Raw genomic sequence first — 23,647 nt, forward strand, 5'->3', positions numbered from 1 at the left:
GGCATTTTCCCTATATCATTTGGCCCTTTTGACAGGAGTTTAGATAGTATCTCTGAGAGGTATGGGGTGAGTCATTGATCCTCAGGCAATATTGGGGGTGGATCTGGGCCTATCAGGGCCATCATAACTGTAGGAAGGGCATGCAAAATACAGATTTTCTCACTGTCTTCATCTACATAGGGATTATATAACAAAAAAAAAACCATCTGACCATCATCTTGGAATTGTATTCAGGAGCGGAACTGCGATAATAAATCTCTCCCTAGTAAATTTACAGGGCATGTGGGAGAGATTACAAACTGGGCAGTAACTTCGGGGAAGGGTCCAACAGAAATAGGGTTTATAAAAGTATATTAATTGGGTCTACCATCTACTCCGATCAAAACAGCAGGGGAATGACAATCTCTGATAGTGCTCGAGTCTGGCGCATCGCCAGAATTAGCAGGGAGGGGCTGAGGAGCAGGATTCCCAGTAGCTGAAGTCTGAGGGGGGGGGGCAGAGTTTGCTGTGTGCTCCAGTGATAAGAGATTGGCTGTGCACTCGCAGCTGCGGTGGGGGCAAAGGGGGATATGGTGTGGGCTAAGATGGGAGGGGGTACTGAAGCAGCTGCAGCTGTTAGCTTGCTTTTTTTTTCTTTTTTTTTTTTCAAATCATCACTTTTAACTATTTCCCTGACACATTAACCTCGATCTCAGTGTCGTCTCCGTTAATCACATTCTCAATTCTCTCCTGTACCACAACACTTTCTGTCTTTTTCACAGTGTTAGACAATTTTCCTTTTTCCACATAGTAATAAAAACAATCAGAATTCACTTCCTCTGTTCTTCCTAACACCTTCGTCACACAATTCATGTGCAACAAGTTCCACCCAAACATCAAACTCACCCTCAACTCTTCAAAATCCCAAATCCATTTTCTAGAACCTACAGTCAAGCTCTAAGGTACATTCAGATCTGTTCAGACAATGAGGATAGAAAACTACAACTACTATCACGCCTATCCTCAAAAAGCCCTCTCTTGACCCATCCTCTGTATCCAGCTATCGCCCTATATCACTTCTCCCCTATGCCTCCAAGCTACTGGAACAACACGTCTACCTTGAACTGTCCTCCCATCTCTCTTCTTGCTCCTTCGACCGCTTACAATCTGGCTTCCGGTCACACCACTCCACTGAAACTGCCATTACTAAGGTCACCAATGACCTCTTAACCGCCAAGAGCAAGCGACACTACTCTGTCCTCCTCCTCCTGGACCTGTCGGCTGCCTTTGACACAGTGGACCATTCCCTATTACTACAGACCCTCTCATCTCTTGGCATCACAGACTTGGCCCTATCCTGGATCTCATCATACCTAACAGACCGGACATTCAGCGTCTCCCACTCACACACCACCTCCTCACCTCAGAGACCTCTGCTCTCTCTCCTCACCTCGCCCCCTATCCGTCGGAGTCCCACAAGGTTCAGTCCTTGGACCCCTGCTCTTCTCCATCTATACCTTCGGCTTGGGACAGCTCATAGAATCTCATGGCTTTCAGTATCACCTCTATGCTGATGACACACAGATCTACATCTCTGGACCAGATATCACCTCCCTACTAACCAGAATCCCTCAATGTCTGACTGCTATTACATCCTTCTTCTCCGCTAGATTTCTGAAACTTAACATGGACAAAACAGAATTCATCATCTTTCCCCCATCTCACGTGACCCCCCCAACGAACCTATCCATTACAGTAAATGGCTGCCCACTCTCCCCAGTCCCACAAGCTCGCTGCCTCGGAGTAATCCTTGACGCTGATCTCTCCTTCAAACCACATATCCAAGCCCTTTCCACTTCCTGCCGACTTCAACTCAAAAATATTTCACGAATCCGTTCATTCCTCAACCAAGAATCTGCAAAAACCCTAGTCCATGCCTTCATCATCTCTCGCCTTGACTACTGCAAACTCCTGCTCTGTGGCCTCCCCTCAAACACTCTCGCACCCCTCCAATCTATTCTAAACTCTGCTGCCCGACTAATCCACCTGTCCCCCTGCTATTCCCCAGCTTCTCCCCTCTGTCAATCCCTTCACTGGCTCCCCATTACCCAAAGACTCCAGTTCAAAACCCTAACCATGACATACAAAGCCATCCACAACCTGAGTCCTCCATACGTCTGTGACCTCGTCTCCCGGTACTTTCCTGCACGCAACCTCCGATCCTCACAAGATCTCCTTCTCTACTCCCCTCTTATCTCCTCTTCCCACAATCGCATACAAGATTTCTCTCGTGCATCACCCCTACTCTGGAACTCTCTACCACAACAAATCAGACTCTCACCTACCATCGAAACCTTCAAAAAGAGCCTGAAGACCCACCTCTTCCGACAAGCCTACAACCTGCAGTAACCACCGATCGACCAAACCGCTGCACGACCAGCTCTACCCTCGCCTACTGTATTCTCACCCATCCCTTGTAGATTGTGAGCCTTCGCGGGCAGGGTCCTCTCTCCTCCTGTACCAGTTATGACTTGTATTGTTAACATTATTGTACTTGTTTTTATTATGTACACCCCTCCTCACATGTAAAGCGCCATGGAATAAATGGCGCTATAGCAATAAATAATAATAATAATAATCACTCAAAAAAACATCGCAGACCTCCAACCCATATTCCACAGAGACCACAGACTGAAAGCAATATTCCCGGAACTGCCACTTCTCTCCTACAAACAGCTTCCCAACCTAAGGAATATCCTTGTCAGAAGTACCCTCACATCACCTTCAGAGACAGGCACAGTCCCTGTAACAGTAAGAAATGCAAGACCTGCCCCCACATATCACCAACAGATAAAGTCCCCATACCCAACACAAATCAGGACTATAAGATCATGGACTCTTTCTCATGTCCATCCTTCAATGTCGTGTACATGACACAGTGTACAAGGTGCAATGCAGGGACATACATCGGGGAAACTAAGCAAAAGCTACAAACAAGGATGAATCTGCACAGACATACGATAAAGACTGAGCTGGACACACCTGTAGGGATACACTTCTCTAGACCTGGACACAGCTTGGCAGATCTAAAAGTCCTAATATTGAAAGGTCATTTTTCATTTTTTTTTTTTTAATAGTGACAGAGAAAGGAAGATTTGTGAGTTTAAATTTTTAAATATGTTCCAATCGCTAACAATAGGACTGAATTTGACACCTGGGTTCATGACTCATTACATGGACACAGTTCACACCTCCACAAGAAGGTCTTCAGATCTCTAATAGAACACTTGGTCCTCATCTGCATGTGTAACAAAAACCTTAATTTGATTTCCTTGGCATGTCTATAGCTAGCATCATCTCATGTCCTGTTGTAATTCCTATTTAAATGTTGCCATCTTTTCTCAGTGATTCACTTGTAATCTAGCCTGATGAAGGGGCCGCCTGAGCCCTGAAAGCTTGCTTGCAAATATAATTTCTCTGGTTAGCCAATAAAGGTATCACACCTTGAATAATTACATCTATTTTTCTGGCTAACACGGTACCACAATTTTATTTTATATTATACATGTGCCAAGCCACAAAATTCTTCTTTTCCTTTCACAGATTCTCTCATTTACAGCTAAATACCCTTACTTCAATTGTGCACAATACTGGAGCGGCCGTCTCAGTTTGTTCCACCGGGTCAATAATCCCCCTCTGGGATTACCCAAAATTCGTGGTACTCAGTGAAAGGAGGAGGGCATCTCAGACTCTCCCTCCGGACACCTCTGGTTATATATATATATATAACTATATATACCTGAGTTACGTATCCTACCCATCTTCGATCACATGACCACCCTGATTACTAACAGTGAATTCAGGAATTCAGGATATTTTGACTATAAAGAGAGCCACAATCACTGGTCAATCCGGGGTGTCCGTCCATTATGAGGTACGGTTCGAGCACTGGGCCCCCAACGGGACTACACCTCTATATGATTCCACCCATGAATCACCCCACCAGGGGACAAACCTCAGATCCTCTTTGCAGCAGCAAGCACAGGAAAACCACACCAACGGTCAGTCTGAACAGTATAACTGCCAACTTACCGTGGTCGTGGGGGGGGTGATCAGTCCCAGTTTTCCAGCACCTGTGTCCGCTCTGAGGGTCCTTTGTCTTGTTGTTCTCCGGGGGGGGCAGAGGCGTCCCTATTCAGGGGCCCCACGTTGCGCGCCAAGCTGATAAGGAGAGAGTTAAATTAACCCTTCACGGTTGAGCCAGTGATTTCCAAATTATTCCAGTGTTGCTAGCAACTCAAATGACCACACGGAGACGGGGTCTCTGTACGGGAGGATCGAGGCAGATCACTAAGCCCCTTTATTTTAGTCACATCTTTTATAATCTTTTGCTTAATTATGCAAGGTTCTGAAGTACCAATAGCATCAATTCACTTTATAAGCCAATAATATTGCAAGAAAACCGGAAACTACATATAAGTCCGTATCCAAATAGAAAGTAGTATAATGGCATATTCAGAGCAATACACTCCCCCCCCCGAGCCCCTTATCTTGCACCTGATGGAAACAGTCTGGTTTCATGACAGGCCATGCCAATTATAAAAATTTATCTTACAACAACAAAAACGGAGAAACGAAACCTTACATTGAATGGATAAAATGAAACTTCAACTCTGATTTTAGTATTAACCCTTAACACTCAGACTGTAGCTCCTGGGAACAGGCCCTCACTCCTGTCCCTTCACTATAAAGCCTGGGCCTCATTATACAGCTGTACAGGGGTCTAGTGAAGGCTTTTTAGCCCTTTCCTCAGACTGTAGCTCCTGGGCACAGGCCCTCACTCCAGTCCCTTCACTATAAAGCCTGGGCCTCATTATACAGCTGTACAGGGGTCTAGTGAAGGCTTTTTAGCCCTTTCCTCAGACTGTAGCTTCTGGGAACAGGCCCTCACTCCTGTCCCTTCACTATAAAGCCTGGGCCTCATTATACAGCTGTACAGGGGTCTAGTGAAGGCTTTTTAGCCCTTTCCTCAGACTGTAGCTCCTGGGAACAGGCCCTCACTCCTGTCCCTTCACTATAAAGCCTGGGCCTCATTATACAGCTGTACAGGGTTCTAGTGAAGGCTTTTTACCCCTTTCTTCAGACTGTAGCTCCTGGGCACAGGCCCTCACTCCTGTCCCTTCACTATAAAGCCTGGGCCTCATTATACAGCTGTACAGGGGTCTAGTGAAGGCTTTTTAGCCCTTTCCTCAGACTGTAGCTCCTGGGAACAGGCCCTCACTCCTGTCCCTTCACTATAAAGCCTGGGCCTCATTATACAGCTGCACAGGGGTCTAGTGAAGGCTTTTTAGCCCTTTCCTCAGACTGTAGCTCCTGGGAACAGGCCCTCACTCCTGTCCCTTCACTATAAAGCCTGGGCCTCATTATACAGCTGTACAGGGGTCTAGTGAAGGCTTTTTAGCCCTTTCCTCAGACTGTAGCTCCTGGGAACAGGCCCTCACTCCTGTTCCTTCACTATAAAGCCTGAGCCTCATTATACAGCTGTACAGGGGTCTAGTGAAGGCTTTTTAGCCCTTTCCTCAGACTGTAGCTCCTGGGAACAGGCCCTCACTCCTGTTCCTTCACTATAAAGCCTGAGCCTCATTATACAGCTGTACAGGGGTCTAGTGAAGGCTTTTTAGCCCTTTCCTCAGACTGTAGCTCCTGGGAACAGGCCCTCACTCCTGTCCCTTCACTATAAAGCCTGGGCCTCATTATACAGCTGTACAGGGGTCTAGTGAAGGCTTTTTAGCCTTTTCCTCAGACTGTAGCTCCTGGGAACAGGCCCTCACTCCTGTCCCTTCATTATAAAGCCTGGGCCTCATTATACAGCTGTACAGCGGTCTAGTGAAGGCTTTTTAGCCCTTTCCTCAGACTGTAGCTCCTGGGCACAGGCCCTCACTCCTGTCCCCTCACTATAAAGCCTGGGCCTCATTATACAGCTGTACAGGGGTCTAGTGAAGGCTTTTTAGCCCTTTCCTCAGACTGTAGCTCCTGGGCACAGGCCCTCACTCCTGTCCCCTCACTATAAAGCCTGGGCCTCATTATACATCTGTACAGGGTTCTAGTGAAGGCTTTTTAGCCCTTTCCTCAGACTGTAGCTCCTGGGCACAGGCCCTCACTCCTGTCCCCTCACTATAAAGCCTGGGCCTCATTATACAGCTGTACAGTGGTCTAGTGAAGGCTTTTTAGCCCTTTCCTCAGACTGTAGCTCCTGGGCACAGGCCCTCACTCCTGTCCCCTCACTATAAAGCCTGGGCCTCATTATACAGCTGTACAGGGGTCTAGTGAAGGCTTTTTAGCCCATTCCTCAGACTGTAGCTCCTGGGCACAGGCCCTCACTCCTGTCCCTTCACTATAAAGCCTGGGCCTCATTAAACAGCCGTACAGGGGTCTAGTGAAGGTTTTTTAACCCTTTCCTCAGACTGTAGCTCCTGGTCACCATGTGATCTCACCAGAACCCTAACAAGCTAATTAAGGTGTGAAATCTTGGTCAAAATTATCTCAGTACACAAATCTCTAAAGGTGCCCAAAGTTTTGCATCGCCCTTTATCCTTTCTGCAATTATGAAATTGTAATAAATGTCTATATATATATATATATATATTTTATTATTATTTTTGTCTAAAATACAAAGGCCATGTGTCATCTTAGAGGTTCGGCCTTTTAGAGATCATTTCATCTTCATCTTACTGCTGCTCACAATAACGGTCATTTTGACCAGGGGCGCCCACACTTTTACATGCCGCTGTCAATGCTTCATCCCGCTGGTGCTCAATATTTAATAGGGTCTTGTTATTAAACTTAATGAAAAGTTTGGTGAATTTCTTTGAGCTGTTATTACTAGAGATGAGCGAATATCGTCAGAGAAGTTGTTATTGACTAATATCGCTTACCGAATAGCTGCATCGGGACCCCGGATCCCTGGAGCGCTCCCGATAATCAGCTGCATGTGTCGCCCTCCATGCAGGTGCTGTGACTATCACACAGCGCTACACACGCAGCTGATTATCGGGAGCGCTCCAGCACACTGAGTCCTGCACACACTGAGGCCCCTGATCATGTGACCCCTGACTCCTCCCCTCCTGTGACCTCATCACAGGTCCTGTGCACAGAGCGGTCATATATGTGGCAGACACTCCTGGACCTTCTGCTTTCTGGGCCGGTTCCTCCTGTGAGTCCTATTAACCCTTTTGCTCCCTGTATTCTCCTTTCTGACAGGACAATATTTGAATTCGGACAGTGTGACAGGAATTTAAGCAATGTGGAAGGAACAAATGACAATTTTACTTTTTTCCAAACAAAAATGTGACTTTAGCCCCAAAATTGGCAGCGTAACAAATCCTTATTTTCCCCACTGTAGTTTGTAGACTCCATATACAGATCCCTTAAGGGCGAAAAGAGCTGAATTCCCCACTTAAGTTATTGCATTTTGGAAATTGCCCCCACTGGGAATTTATCTCCAGGTAAAGGCACAATTGTGTCTCCATGGGGGTTGTGCTCACAGCCCAACATCGTGTGGCCTCCAAAGAAATGCCACCCCACACCATTACTGACCACTGCCAAACCGGTCATGCTGAAGGATGTTTCAGGCAGCAGATCGCTCTCCACGGCGTCTCCAGACTCTGTCACGGCTGTCACATGTGCTCAGTGTGAACCTGCTTCCATCTGTGAAGAGCACAGGGCGCCAGTGGAGAATTTGCCAATCCTGGTGATCTGTAGCAAATGCCAAGCGTCCTGTACGGTGTTGGGCTGTGAGTACAACCCCCATCTGTGGACATCGGGCACTCAGACCATCCTCATGGAGTCAGTTTCTAATGGTTTGTGCAGACACATGCACATTTGTGGCCTGCTGAAGATCATTTTGCAGGTCTCTGGCAGTGCTCCTCCTGTTCCTCCTTGCACAAAGTTGGAGGTAGCGGTCCTGCTGCTGGGTTGTTGCCCTCATACGGCCCCCTCCACATCTCCCGGTGTACTGGCCTGTCTCCTGGTAGCGCCTCCAGCCTCTGGACACTACGCTGACAGACACAGCAAACCTTCTTGCCACAGCTCACATTGATGTGCCATCCTGCATGAGCTGCACTACCTGAGCCACTTGTGTGGGTTGTAGAGTCCGTCTCATGCTACCACGAGTATGAAAGCCCAACCAACATTCAAAAGTGATGAAAACATCAGCCAGAAGCATTGGTACTGAGATGTGGTCTGTGGTCCCCACCTGCAGAACCACTCCTTTATTGAGGGTGTCTTGATAATTGCCAATAATTTCCATCTGTTGTCTATTCCATTTGCACGAAAGCATGTGAAACTGATTGTCAGTCAGTGTTGCTTCCTAAGGCCTTTTTCACACTTCAGTTTTTTGTAATCAGTTGAAATCCGCCAAAGATGAAAAAAACGGATCCGTTTCTGTTTTGGAACAAACGGATGTCAGCGGACAGTTTTTTGGACGGATCCACCGAGGTTGCAAAGGGCAGGAAATTTAAAGGAACCGCGGTCTGAAAAAGGAGAGAGAGAGAGCGACTGTCAGTCAAAATCCGCCGCTAATGCAAGTCTAAGGGGGAAAGAAAACGGATCCCCCAAAAATGGGCGGATCCGTTTTTTCTAAAACTGGCGGATTTTGACTGACTTCAAAAAACTGAAGTGTGAAACAGGTCTAAGTGGACAGTTTGATTTCACAGAAGTTTGATTTACTTGGAGTTATATTCTGTTGTTTAAGTGTTCCCTTTATTTTTTTGAACAGTGTATATAGATAGATAGATTTTTTTTCTTTACGTTGGAGGGTCCAATTCCAGCTATTGCTGTGGGATCTGTGATTTCTATCTACTCCACTGTGTACAGGATAATAGAGTATAATAAAGTAGTTATGGACGTGACGTAAGTACCATTGTGCAGTGACTCTGCTTTCCATATAGTGACGGATATTTCTTGTTGCTGAAACTGTGATTTTTTTTCCACTTTAAGCCTTTTTTAAACCCCTCTGATCAGTGCGATCATACAACATACAAGCCTCTGATGGCTCCGGTGATGCCCTGTACTACTGTAGTGCCGTGTATCATCACTGCCTGTCAGTGTAATACTAACGGCCCCATACACATGAGAAACATTTTAATATCGGCTTTTTCTGGAGTTTTTCTTGTAATGTAGGAAAGCCTAAGGCCAGAAATAAACCCCATAAATCACTGTACATGGAGACTTTGGGATCAGATCATTTCTGTCCGCGTTGATTGTGGAAACTAAAAATCTTTTCTAAAAGCCTCAAACTTCTGTGTGTGACTCAGAGCTGAGATCTAACGGGATAGAAGATTCCAGTGCGGGGAAGACGGGAAACCTTCATATAGACGGCCGGTGGGGATGGAGGCAGTGACCGACTCTGGCCAAATCTGTCTCTAGAGCCGCAGTAGAAGATGAAGATGTCGTCCTCATCATGAAGGAGTTATTTCTCATGTCGCGTGTAATGAATATCTCCTGCAGTATTGCTAATGCCGATTCCAGTGCCGGTAATGAGACGAGAATTAGCGTTATGGAAGATGAGTCTATGAGGAACGTGTTCAGCTGCCGACTCCGAGGAGGAAACTGCTTGTTGTCTGTGGCCTAAATATATAGGTTTTATTAGTAGATGTCAGGGGAGAAAACTAAACCCTGTAAGATAATAAATCTCCTCCTATGTTTCCCTTATTATCTCCAGTAATTGTATTATTACACAGGATTCTTATGATGTTACATCGGATGATCTTCTTCTCATTCAGGTCTCTACAATATCGGATCCTCTCAGTGAAGATGTTCTACAGAAGAGAATTTTCCTGATTTACCCATCAAGGATGGATATGGACAGAGACAAGATGGCGGAGAGGATATTACACCTCACCCTAGAGATCCTCTTCCGTCTCACTGGAGAGGTGAGAGATTCTTATGACGTCACATTACATCATTCTTATCTATGGGAATAACAGATGGACAGAACTGGAGAGGTGAGGACTCTGGAAATGTCTGTAGTTAGATTTATTAATGTGTCTCTCCATAACCAGGATTACACAGTGGTGAAGAAGACCTCTAGTGATTACTGTCAGGACCCTGTGTCTGAGGGATGTGAAAGACCCCTGAGCCCAATCACGGGGCCTCCACCTCACCAACTGATCCATGAGGACATCAATCACCAGAAGAACCTAGACCTCATCTACAAGATGATTGAGCTGCTGATTGGAGAGGTGACATTGCTGGGACATTATTATTATTATTTATTTATAGAGCACCATTGATTCCATGGTGCTGTACATGAGAAGGGGGGTTATATACAAATTACAGATATCACTTACAGTAAGCAAACTAACAATGACAGACTGATACAGAGGGGAGAGAGGACCCTTCCCTTTTGGGCTTACATGCTACAGGATGGTGGGGAAGGAGACAGTAGGTTAGGGGGTTGCAGTAGCTCCAGTGATGGTTAGGCGGTAGCTCCAGTAGTGATGAGGAGGCAGCGGGATCATTGCAGGCAGTAGGCTTTTTTGAAGAGGTGGGTTTTCAGGTTCCGTCTGAAGGATCCGAGTGTGAATGATAGCCGGACGTGTTGAGGCAGGGAATTCCAGAGGATGGGGGCTATTCGGGAGAAGTCTTGGAAGCGGTTGGGTGAGGAGTGAATAAGTGTGGAGGAGAGAAGGAGGTCTTGGGAGGACCAGAGATTACGTGAGTGAAGGTATCGGGAGATTAGTTCTGAGATATATGGAGGAGACAGGTTATAGATGGCCTTGTAGGTCAGTATTAGTAATTTGAATTTGATACGCTGAGTGAATGAGAGCCAGTGAAGACATTTGCAAAGGGGAGAAGCGGAGGAGTAGTGAGGAGAGAGATGAATTAGTCAGGCGGCAGAGTTAAGGATGGACTGGAGAGGTGCAAGGGTGTTAGCAGGGAAGCCACAGAAAAGGATGCTGCAATAGTCGAGGCGGGAGATGATGAGGGCATGCACAAGTAGTTTAGCAGGTTGAGGAAGGGATGGATTCTGGAAATATTTTTGAGCTAGAGGCGGCAGGAGGTGGAGAGAGCTTGGATGTGCGGTTTGAAGAACAGGGCAGAGTCAAGGGTTACTCCGAGGCAGCGGACCTCCGGTAGGGGGGAAAGCGTGATGTCAATTGTTATAGAAAGGTCGGGTAAGGAAGATCTTTGAGATGGGGGAAAGATGATTAGTTCAGATTTGTCCACATTGAGTTTGAGGAAGCGAGAGGAGAAGACGGAGAATATGGCTGATAGACACTCTGGGATTCTGGAGAGCAGAGAGGTGACGTCTTGGCCAGAGAGGTAGATCTGAGTATCATCGGCATAAAGGTGGTACTGGAATCCGTGGGACTTTGAGTTGCCCCAGGCCAAGTGTATAGACTGAGAAGAGTAGGGGTCCTAGAACAGAGCCTTGGGGGACTCCAACAGAGAGAGGGTGGGATGAGGAGGTAGTGTGGGAGACGCTGAATGTGCAGTTGGAGAGGTATGAGGAGATCCAGGATAGGGCGAGGTCTTTGATGCCGAAGGAGGAGAGGATCTGTAGTAGGAGGCAGTGGTCAACTGTGTTGAAAGCAGAGGACAGGTCTAGAAGGAGGAGTATAGAGTATTGTCCGTTAGCTTTGGCTGTAAGTAAGTCGTTAGTAATTTTGGTCAGGGCTGTCTCAGTGGAGTGATGGGGGCGGAAACCAGATTGTAGGTTGTCAAAGAGCAAGTTAGATGAGAGGTGGGAGGAAAGTTCAGCGTGGATATGCTGCTCCAGGAGTTTAGAAGCAAATGGGAGCCGCGATATTGGGTGATAGCTGGACATGGCTGTTGGGTCGAGGGTTAGCTTTTTAAGGATAGGCGTGATTGTGGCATGTTTGAAAGCAGAAGGTAAGGTACCAGAAGTTAGTGATAGGTTGAAGAGGTGGGTTAAGAATGGGATAAGTGTGGTGGTGAGGTTGGGGAGGAGGTGGGATGGCATAGGGTCAAGTGCACAAGTGGTAAGGTGTGATTTGGAAAGAAGATGAGCAAGCTCCCCTTCAGTGATGTTAGATAGGGAGGTTATGGGATTTGGGCATTGGTCTTGTGTGCAAAGGGGTTGTGGTGGTTGAGCAATAAAGACATGCCGTGTTTGGTCTATCTTGGTTTTGAAGTGTGCGCGAAGAGATGAGGGAGGTTGGAGGGGGCAGTGGTGGGCAGAGGAGGATCTGTAGTAGGAGGCAGTGGTCAACTGTGTCGAAAGCAGAGGACAGGTCTAGAAGGAGGAGTATAGAGTATTGTGGGTTAGCTTTGGCTGTAAGTAGGTCATTGGTAATTTTGGTCAGGGCTGTCTCAGTAGAATGATGGGGGCAGAAGCCAGATTGTAGATTGTCAAAGAGCAAGTTAGATGAGAGGTGGGTGGAAAATTCAGTGTGGACATGCTGCTCCAGGAGTTTAGAAGCGAATGGGAGCAACGATATTGGGCAATAGCTGGACGTGGCTGTTGGATCGAGGGTTGGCTTTTTAATGATAGGTGTGATTGTGGCATGCTTGAAAGCAGAAGGGAAGGTACCCAAAGATAGTGATAGGTTGAAGAGGTGGGTTAGGGAGGGGATAAGGGTGGTGGTGATGTTGGGGAGGAGGTGGAATGGGATAGGGTCAAGTGCACAAGTGGTGAGGTGTGATTTGGAGAGAAGATGAGCAAGCTCCCCTTCAGTGATGTTATATAGGGAGGTTATGGGGTTTGGGCATTGGTCTGGTATACAAAGGGGTTGTGGTGCGGCAAATTCCTCGGCAGAGATTAGGGAAGTCGAGGGGGCAGTGGTGGGCGGAGGAGGGAGTTAAAAGTATTGAACAACTGTTTGGGGTTGTGGGATAAGGAAGATACAAGGGATGTAAAGTAGGCCTATTTAGCAGAGGTGAGAGCCGATATGAATGCAAGTGTTGCTTGTTTGAGTGCAGTGAAGTCGTCTTGGGAATGTGTTTTCTTCCTGCGCCGTTCTGCAATTCTGGATGCTTGCCGAAGCTTTTTGGTGGTGTTATTGTGCCAGGGTTGTCTATTGATTCGTCGCACTCTGTTATGCATGACAGGGGCGACTGTTATGATTGGGTCACCGAGGAGGAGAGCAGGCCCAAGCTAAGCCACAGAAAACCAGAGAGGTTGGTAACTAAGCGGATTGCAGACCCCTGATGCTATCCACACAACTAGCAGTAGCCGTGGAGCGTACCTACGATGATCCTAGACGCCTCGACACAGCCGGAGAACTAAATAAGCCTAAAGCAAGAAAGGGGAAATCTAAACTGCCCCAGAGCAGACCCCAAAGGAATAGATAGCCCCCAAACATATATTGTCGGTGAGACAAGATGAAAACACAAATGCAGGTAGGAAAATAGACTGAGCAAACGATGGGGCCCACACTAACTAGACAGGACAGGAATGGAAAGACACTGTCTGCAATCACGCAAAAAACCCTGCAAAAAATGCCCAACACGTCTGATGGAAAAATACTGAAGTCACTAAACTTCGCCCACTATATCAGCACTCTGGTATATTCTGAAAGCAGAGCAAAAAGAGGCCAATCTAATAAGGGACAAATACAAACTGGCACAAACAGTAGCATAAGGATGGAAATTCAGCACAGCCCCCGCCGGGGCTGGCTGACCACAACTGTTGTGAATTTGCTTTCTGGCCTGCTTTTGAGTACCCAAGGATCTGCGGTGCCTCCTGAGGTCTTAGTTCACCAGCCTAAACCGCAGATCCTAGGGTACTCAACAGCAGGCCAGAAAGCGAAATCACAACAGGCGACCAAGTTGATGGCTGATGCAAGAGTGGCATTGTAGAAAGTAGTGGTAGTGTCAGTGTCGTGGAGTGAAGATATGGAGGACAGTGGTAGAATAGAGTCAGAGAGTGTGCGAGTGTCTAGATGTGTGAGGTTTCTGCGGGGGTGCGCATGCTTCTGGACATCGGTGACAGGTGAGGAGGATAGGGATGAGAAAGTGAGTAGATGGTGGTCAGATAGAAGGAGATGGGAGGTGGTGAAGTTAGAAAGAGAGCAGAGGCGGGTGAAGGCCAGGTCTAATGTATGCATGTCCGTCTGTGTGGGTGGCTGAGGAGGACCACTGAGTGAGTCCAAAAGATGAAGTAAGGGACAGGAGTTTGGAGGCTGCTGAATGTTGGGTGTCAATGGGGATGTTGAAGTCACCCATGATGATGGTGGGAATGTCAGCGGAGAGAAAGTGAAGGAGCCAGGTGGAGAATTGGTCAATGAAGGCAGTGGTCGGGCCTGGAGGTCGGTATATGACGGCCACTTGGAGGTTGGAGGGAGAGTAGATGCGGACAGAGTGGACTTCAAAAGAGGGGAGGACAAGGCAGGGAAGAGGTGGGATTGGGTTGAAGGTGCAGTTGGAAGAAAGGAGAAGGCCCACTCCTCCGCCATGTCTGTGGCCAGGGCGAGGAGTATGGATGAAGTGGAGGCCGCCGTAACCTAGCACAGCAGGGGAGGCTGTGTCGGAGGGTGTCAGCCATGTTTCGGTGAGGCCAAGGAAGGAAAAATTGCGAGAGGTAAAGAGGTTGGGGATCACATGGAGTTTATTGCAGATGGAGCGGGCATTCCAGAGTGATCCAAAGAGTGGAAACAGGGTGGTGGGTGTCAAGGGCACGGATTTGAGGTGGGAAAGATTTCTGGTGTTTGTGTTGGTTTGGGAACGATAGAAGGGGGTAATGATGGGAGGTATGGGCTGTGGGGGTCCAGGGTTGGGAGATATGTCACCAGCAGTGAGGAGAAGCAGAGAAAGGGAGAGCATATGGGAGAAGGAGGGTTGGTGGCTTGTTTTGTATTTTATTAGGAGAGCTCTGAGGTCGAGGAGCAGGTCAGCAGAGGAGGTCAGGTGGGGAGGCAAGAGGGAAGGAGAGAGTATTATTTGGTTAGCAGGTGCTGGGGTTTGCAGATAGCGATGGAGAGTGAGTAGTGGAGCCAAAACTGTTAGTGCGTATGTCAGCATGGTGAGAGTAATTTAGAAGGCAAAAGAAATTTAGAACATGTAAATGCAGCGGTTAGTCGTACCTTCTGGTCACTTCAGGCTCATTTCAGATGTTATCCTTAGAAGACATCCTTGCAATGACAGACCGAGGTCAGACAGACCTCTAAGTCTGAATTTATACTAACTTAACAGCACATGAAAGGGCCCAGGTGTGATCAGAAAGGGAGGAGCAGCAGGGAGACTGGATGCAGACACAGGAGACGATTAATTAAAGTCACAAGAGGAAATGCAAAGGGAGATAGTATTGCAGCCATAACATATACCAGTGATGGCAGACAGATACAGGGGTGATTGGGGTTCAGGAAAGCTGGGTGATGATGGTATTGCAGCCTGAACACATACCATAGATAGCAGACAGATACTGGGGTGATTGGGGTTCAGGAAAGATGGGTGATGATGGTATTGCAGCCAGAACACATACCAGTGATAGCAGACAGATACAGGGGTGATTGGGGTTCAGGAAAGATGGGTGATGATGGTATTGCAGCCGGGACACATACCATTGATAGCAGACAGATACAGGGATGATTGGGGTTCAGGAAAGATGGGTGATGATGGTATTGCAGCCATAACACATACCATTGATAGCAGACAGATATAGGGGTGATTGGGGTTCCGGAAAGATGGGTGATGATGGTATTGCACCCGGGACACATACCATTGATAGCAGACAGATACAGGGGTGATTGGGGTTCCGGAAAGATGGGTGATGATGGTATTGCAGCCGGGACACATACCATTGATAGCAGACAGATACAGGGGTGATTGGGGTTCAGGAAAGATGGGTGATGATGGTATTGCAGCCAGAACACATACCATAGATAGCAGACAGATATTGGGGTGATTGGGATTTCGGAAAGATGGGTGATGATGGTATTGCAGCCAGAACACATACCTGTGGATGAAGCAGATCGATTGTCAGAGTGATAGTAATAGTGAAGCATAGTAATAATAATAATGAAGCATCTATAGCAGGGAGTCATTTTCAGGCATATTTCAGATGTTATCCTTAGAACGACATCCTTGGAATGACAGACTGACATTATACAGTAACACTATGAAGGGATCGGGGGATGACGGTATCATTGTATTTGTCAGGTTCCTATAAGGTGTCAGGATGTCGCTGTCTATTTCTCCATGGAGGAGTGGGAGTATTTAGAAGGACACAGAGATCTGCACAAGAACGTCATAATGGAGGTTCCCCAGCCCTTCACATCTCCAGGTAATAGACAGGGCTAAATACACACGGCCTATAATTATCTGTATGTAGAGAATGAATTCAGTCCCTGTATGTGTTTCCTCCAGATCTATCCAGTAAGAGGACAACACCAGAAAGATGTCCCCGTCCTCTTCTTCCACAGGACTGTAACCAAGAAGATCCCAGTGCTCCTCAGGATCATCAGGTAGATGGAGAGAAGGTGTCAGGAGATCTCCCCTATGATGTGTAGACGGCTGTGAAGGTCTTGTGCTCAGTCTTGTTTTATCCACCAGTATTATATGTTTTATACTTGTGTAATGAGAACGGTGGAGATGGCAGGATTAGAGGTGACACCAGTGACCGGAGATAAACTTTTTACTTCCGATCACAGCTGAGCGGTCATGCTGTGTTCTGACAGTGTGGGAACCACGGCTCTGTGACCGGCAGGGATGATTTTACCACCAATCAGAAGCGCTACATCGGTGTTTACCACACTGCCACACAGCTTGGGAAACACCGGCTTTTGTGCTGTGCATTTTCCGCTATATTCTGCGATTAAATCGGCAAATATTGCAAATTCGGCGATCTTGAACCGAACATTGAAATATTCGCTCATCTCTTGCCATAATACTGTGTGAGGTGCTGTGGGGCTGTCATACTGTGTGGGAGACCTCATACTGAGCTACATGGCCACACAGGAGAACAATTTCCTTGTGATGAGTCAGATAGAAAGTGAGAAATCCAGGCCTTTGGTCTATCTGATTGCCGTCCTCCTGAATTGATATGGTGTTGTGTGCCAGGAGGGAGACATCAGATAGTACGTTCTGAAGGAAAGCAAAGATATAATGGCAGTAAGAATTCGGATTCCAGGCAGGGAGCATAGCGGAGACACAGAGCAGGAAGAGGTCAGTAGCTCAGGTTTGCTGCACTATTGTGGCTTATAACAAAGGTTATGTACTGCCGCATGTCACCGGAAAGTTCCTGACTGCATAATGCAGAAGAAGCATTCATAAAGTGTTGTGCCTGCCATCTGATGTGTGTTACACCGTCCCTGCGTACTCACCCGGCCATCGCTCCCACGCCGCAGCCCCCCGCCGCCCGACATCCACGTAGGTCGCCTCTGACAGGTGCACGGTCGGCGGCGTCCCTGCATGCAATGCGCATGCGCCATAGGCCGCGGCCGCGCCTCCCTCCAGCTTCTTGTGCTCTGGCTATGCCCTGACCTGGAAGCACCTCCCTGACCAATGGCAGACCAGACAGGAGCATATCAGGCCGCTTCCCCCTGTGGGAGGTGCCTGATTGTTGTGTTTCCAAGCACACTGGCCTCGCTGCATCATGTGCTCTCAGCTACTGCAGCTCCGTTCTTGCCTGCTCTCCGCAGCAGCCTCTCAGTCCTGTCTCCGGTGTTCCTGCCATCCTACTCCAGTCCTGTCTCCAGTGTTCCTGTTCCATCCTACTCCAGTCCTGCCGTCCTCCAGTGGTCCTGTTCCACCCTGCTCCAGTCCTGCCGTCCTACTCCAGTCTTGCCTCCAGTGTTCCTGTTCCATCCTACTCCAGTCCTGCCGTCCTACTCCAGTCCTGCCTCCAGTGTTCCTGTTCCGTCATCTATACTTCTGTCCCACAGTCCTACTCCGGTCCATCCTGAGCCGCCCCTCTCGGTACCGGCTACCGTGGTACTCGAACCCCTGGGCCTGCTCCTAACGGTCCCTGTATAGGGGTCGGTTCCACCTGGCAGCTCGCCCGGGGCCCCTCGGTGCCACGGTCCAGAGGGTCCACTCCTGGAGTTTCCGGCTCCAGACTACCCACACTAACAGTACAATCAGGCCATGGATCCCGCCGGTACCACAGCTGCCACCCAGAAAGAGTTACTCTTCCTGCGGGAAAATCAGGGACGCATTATGTCCATCATGAAGTCCATGGACACCCGTTTGTCGGCCCTGCAGGTGACCGATCCTGGAACTGCCACGTTACTGACCAGTCTTCAACAGGAGCTGGTCCAGCAACAAGATACCCAAGCCCATATTTTGTCTCACATGGCCTCCTTTGATAGCCGCCTGTCGGCCCTATGTTCTGCCGCCGCAGCTCTGACTCCTCCCCCCGCTCCTACAGCTCTCCCAACACCCCGCCTCGCTTCACTGGGGATCCTAAGCGCTGCAGGGGGTTCTTAAATCAGTGTAGTCTCCACTTTGAATTGTTGCCGCAGCAATATCCCTCTGACCGGGCCAAAGTAGCCTTCATTATGTCCCATCTGGAGGGAGAGGCCCTGTCCTGGTTGAATCCCCTCTGGGAACGTGACGATCCCGTTGTCTCAAGTCTTCCGGTTTTCTTGGATACTTTTCGCAGGGTCTTCAATGAGCCGGGTCGGTTAGCTGTCCTCACTGAATCACTCTTTAATCTACATCAGGGTTCTCTCACGGTCGGTCAGTACGCTATTCGCTTTCGCACTATCTCCTCCGAGCTCGGCTGGAATAACACGGCTTTGGTAGGGGCGTTCTGGCGCGGTCTTTCAGGCAGAATAAAAGATGAACTTGCAGGTCGAGAGACCCCAAACTCATAAGAGGACCTTATTTCGCTGGCTACCCGCATTGACCTACGCTTCCAGGAGCGCGCTCGGGAGTCAGCGAGAGAGAGGAGATTCACCAGGCCAGTCCCCTTTTGCATCCGTTCTGCCAGTCCTCGGTCAGTCAAGCCCATGCAGATTGACCGTCTCAACTTGACCGAGTTACGTCAGCAAGAGAGGCGGGCACAAGGTCTGTGCCTCTATTGCGGAGCTTCATTGCACTATATCCGCACCTGTCCTAAGAGACAGGGAAACTCCTCCGCCTAGGTCTGGTAAGAGAGGCCTCCCTAGGCGACGATGGTCCCTCTCAACCTCTTACTATTTCTGTGCTTCTGGTTTCAGGGGAGAGACGTGGGTCCGAGGTGGCCTACGTGGATTCGGGTTCGGCAGGTAACTTCATTCGGCCAGAAGAGGTGGACAAATACCAAATTCCCGTGGTTGCCCTATCTAACCCTCTCCAGATTGCCGCGGTGGATGGCAAACCGCTACAGGTGACCGTCACCTTGGTCACTGAGGAAGTGGAGTTGCAAGTTGGTGCCTTACATCGAGAGAAGATAGCCTTTTACGTTTTGCCTAAGCTCTCCCATGCCATTCTACTCGGTCTCCCATGGTTAAGGACTCATCAGCCTGTCCTCGATTGGTCTTCTGGGGAGATACTCCGCTGGGGGCACCAGTGCCAAGCTCGCTGTCTGATTCCTGTCCACCTGGTGGCCGCTCCTCGGCCGCTCCCAGACCTTCTGGGTCTTCCTCCAGCCTACAGTTCCTACGCCGATGTCTTTGATAAGAAGGAAGCGGAGGTCCTTCCTCCACACCGGCCTTTTGACTACCCAATTGAACTTGTTCCTGGTTCAACTCCCCCAAGGGGCAGAATCTACCCCCTGTCTCCCGCTGAGACCACAGCTATGTCCGAATACGTTCGAGAGAACCTCGCCAAGGGTTTTATACGGAAATCCTCGTCACCCGCGGGAGCCGGGTTTTTCTTCGTCAAAAAGAAGGACGGAGCTCTACGGCCGTGCATTGACTATAGGGGTCTGAATGAAATTACCATTAAGAACAGGTACCCCTTCCACTCATTCCGGAGCTGTTTGATCGTCTTAGAGGAGCCCGGGTCTTCTCCAAGCTGGACCTCAGAGGAGCCTATAATCTGGTCCGCATCCGGGCTGGAGACGAGTGGAAAACGGCTTTCAACACTCGAGACGGCCATTACGAGTACCTGGTCATGCCCTTTGGCCTCTGCAATGCTCCTGTGGTGTTTCAAGAGTTTGTCAATGAGATCTTCCGGGACCTCTTGTACTCCTGTGTGGTCGTATACTTGGACGACATCCTCGTCTTCTCGCCGGATATCTTGTCCCACAGAAAGAGTGTCAGCTTGGTGTTACAGCGTCTTCGGGAGAACCGCCTGTATGCGAAGATTGAGAAATGTCTCTTCGAACAGACCTCCCCTGTTCTTCTGGCTGCACAGTCATCTTGGTGGTGGTGGATCGTTTTTCCAAGATGGCCCACTTCGTCCCTCTGCCCGCTCTTCCCTCGGCTCCGGAACTGGCTAAAGTCTTTGTCCACCAAATCTTCAGACTCCATGGACTACCTCAACGCATAGTGTCGGACCGAGGGGTTCAGTTTACCTCCAAGTTCTGGCGATCGCTTTGTAAGCTCATGAACATTTCCCTTGACTTCTCCTCAGCCTACCATCCACAGTCCAATGGGCAGGTGGAGCGCACCAACCAGACGTTGACTGGGTACCTACGTCATTTCTCCAACGCACACCAGAGCGATTGGGTTGACTTACTTCCCTGGGCAGAGTTCGCTTACAACAACCATGCCGGTGAGTCCTCGGCCAAGTCTCCGTTTTTCATTGTGTTCGGCAGACATCCTGGTGTTCCTCTTCTGATAACTCCTGCCTCCGAGGTACCTGCGGCCAACGCTTTGTCCTCCGAGTTTTCCAAGATCTGGGCCGAGACCAACACGTCACTCAAGAAATCCGCTGATCGGATGAAGAACTTTGCCGACAAGAAGAGATTGGATCCTCCACCCTATCGTGTTGGGGACAAGGTCTGGCTCTCATCCAAATTCATCCGGTTGAAACTGCCTACTTACAAGTTGGGGCCACGCTACATCGGTCCGTTTGAAATTCTTGGACGTATCAATGAAGTCGCCTACAAATTGAGGTTGCCTGCTTCGCTCCGGGTCCCGAACACCCTCCATGTCTCTCTCCTGAAACCTGTGGTGCTGAATCGCTTCCATTCCTTGCCTGCTTCTGGTCCTCAGCCGGTGGGTGCCGATGATGTCTTTGAAGTGGAGGACATTATCGCCATGAAGAAGGTTAGAGGTAGGACATTTTTCCTTGTTGACTGGAAGGGCTTTGGTCCTGAGGAGAGATCCTGGGAGCCTCAGGAGAATATCAATGCTCCCCGTATCCTCAAGAGATTTCTTGCTAATGTCCGGGGAGGGCGGCTTAGGGGAGGGAGTACTGTTACACCGTCCCTGCTTACTCACCCGGCCATCGCTCCCACGCCGCAGCCCCCAGCTGCCCGACATCCACGTAGGTCGCCTCTGGCAGGTGCGCGGTCGGCGGCGTCCCTGCATGCAATGCGCATGCGCCATAGGCCGCGGCCGCGCCTCCCTCCAGCTTCTTGTGCTCTGGCTATGCCCTGACCTGGAAGCACCTCCCTGACCAATGGCAGACCAGACAGGAGCATATCAGGCCGCTTCCCCCTGTGGGAGGTGCCTGATTGTTGTGTTTCCAAGCACACTGGCCTCGCTGCATCGTGTGCTCTCAGCTCCTGCAGTTCCGTTCTTGCCTGCTCTCCGCAGCAGCCTCTCAGTCCTGTCTCCGGTGTTCCTGCCATCCTACTCCAGTCCTGTCTCCAGTGTTCCTGTTCCATCCTACTCCAGTCCTGCCGTCCTCCAGTGGTCCTGTTCCATCCTGCTCCAGTCCTGCCGTCCTACTCCAGTCCTGCCTCCAGTGTTCCTGTTCCATCCTACTCCAGTCCTGCCGTCCTACTCCAGTCCTGCCTCCAGTGTTCCTGTTCCGTTATCTATACTTCTGTCCCACAGTCCTACTCCGGTCCATCCTGAGCCGCCCCTCTCGGTACCGGCTACCGTGGTACTCGAACCCCTGGGCCTGCTCCTAACGGTCCCTGTATAGGGGTCGGTTCCACCTGGCAGCTCGCCCGGGGCCCCTCGGTGCCACGGTCCAGAGGGTCCACTCCTGGAGTTTCCGGCTCCAGACTACCCACGCTAACAATGTGTATACTTCTCATCAAGGTCTTGTTAAATAAAGGAAAGTCTATTTTGAACTTTGGTCTCCCTCATTCATCTCCATACCATCTGGTCTGGGCCTACAACGGCAGCATGCAATCTGCAGAGTCGTGAGTTATGACTCTGCCAAATATATATGTTCGGGTAGTGTAGAAAATTGCTTTGGAAAAGCTTCTGGGATCGACTTTGGGATTGCCCCTTGCAGACCTGGGGGGCTGGACCCTCATCTGACCTTGTTTTCCATGGGCACACCGCTGGTGAAGGTTCCGTCTCTGCCTGCTGCACGCCTTTCTTCAGCCTCCCGGCCATGAAGTTTTACACTTTTGCTACAAATAAACTACGGACTTTCAATATGGATCAGTGAGTGCTGCAGTCCTTACTTTTTTTGGTGAAATTATATATATAGATAGATATGTGTATGTACGTATATATATATTTGTCAGAGTCATATCTCCCGACTCTGCAGATTCCAGCTGTCGTTGTATTATTACACAGGATTCTTATGATGTTACATCGGATCATCTTCTTCTCATTCAGGTCTCTACAATATCGGATCCTCTCAGTGAAGATCTTCTACAAAAGAGAATTTTCCTGATTTCCCCATCAAGGATGGATATGGACAGAGACAAGATGGCGGAGAGGATGTTACACCTCACCCTAGAGATCCTCTTCCGTCTCACTGGAGAGGTGAGAGATTCTGATGACGTCACATTACATCATTCTTATCTATGGGAATAACAGATGGACAGAACTGGAGAGGTGAGGACTCTGGAAATGTCTGTAGTGAGATTTATTAATGTGTCTCTCCATAACCAGGATTACACAGTGATGAAGAAGACCTCTAATGATCGCTGTCAGGACCCTGTGTCTGAGGGATGGGGAGGACCCCTGAGCCCAATCACGGGGCCTCCACCTCACCCCCTGATCCATGAGGACATCAATGACCAGAAGATCCTAGACCTCACCTACAAGATGATTGGGCTGCTGACTGGAGAGGTGACACTGCTGGGAATGCTGGGACATTATACAGTAACACTATGAAGGGATCGGGGGATGACGGTATCATTGTATGTGTCAGGTTCCTATAAGGTGTCAGGATGTCGCTGTCTATTTCTCCATGGAGGAGTGGGAGTATTTAGAAGGACACAGAGATCTGTACAAGAACGTCATAATGGAGGTTCCCCAGCCCCTCACATCACCAGGTAATAGACAGGACTAAATACACACGGCCTATAATTATCCGTATGTAGAGAATGAATTCAGTCCCTGTATGTGTTTCCTCCAGATCTATCCAGTAAGAGGACAACACCAGAGAGATGTCCCCGTCCTCTTCTTCCACAGGACTGTAAACAAGAAGATCCCAGTGCTCCTCAGGATCATCAGGTAGATGGAGAGAAGGTGTCAGGAGATCTCCCCTATGATGTGTAGACGGCTGTGAAGGTCTTGTGCTCAGTCTTGTTTTATCCACCAGTATTATATGTTTTATACTTGTGTAATGAGAACGGTGGAGATGGCAGGATTAGAGCTGATCATAGATGGGTGACTTTTACAATATTTGTTTCAGGGTGAAGATCTGACCCATATTAATACTACAGAGACATATGTGAGGGGTGATGAGCGGTGTAAAG

The 23,647-nt window shown here is 48.9% G+C and overlaps 2 protein-coding genes across 2 annotated transcripts in view; one reads left to right on the top strand and one right to left on the bottom strand.

The window, feature by feature from the left end:
• LOC141076815 (uncharacterized) overlaps nucleotides 1-23,647 on the bottom strand; it is a 918,929-nt gene that overhangs the window by 20,089 nt on the left and 875,193 nt on the right. The window lies entirely within an intron of this gene.
• Nucleotides 9,999-23,647, top strand: part of LOC141076789 (uncharacterized) — a 52,958-nt gene continuing 39,309 nt past the window's right edge. Inside the window, exons 1-5 of the mRNA XM_073564098.1 lie at nucleotides 9,999-10,220; nucleotides 16,102-16,225; nucleotides 16,309-16,406; nucleotides 22,836-23,015; nucleotides 23,098-23,221. Of these exons, the coding sequence (XP_073420199.1) occupies nucleotides 9,999-10,220; nucleotides 16,102-16,225; nucleotides 16,309-16,406; nucleotides 22,836-23,015; nucleotides 23,098-23,221 (748 nt within the window). The remainder of the gene's footprint in view (nucleotides 10,221-16,101; nucleotides 16,226-16,308; nucleotides 16,407-22,835; nucleotides 23,016-23,097; nucleotides 23,222-23,647) is intronic.

Source organism: Dendrobates tinctorius, unplaced genomic scaffold (assembly GCF_039654945.1).
Source record: "Dendrobates tinctorius isolate UK_male_01 unplaced genomic scaffold, ASM3965494v1 ptg000430l, whole genome shotgun sequence".
NCBI classification, from domain to species: Eukaryota; Metazoa; Chordata; class Amphibia; order Anura; family Dendrobatidae; genus Dendrobates; species Dendrobates tinctorius.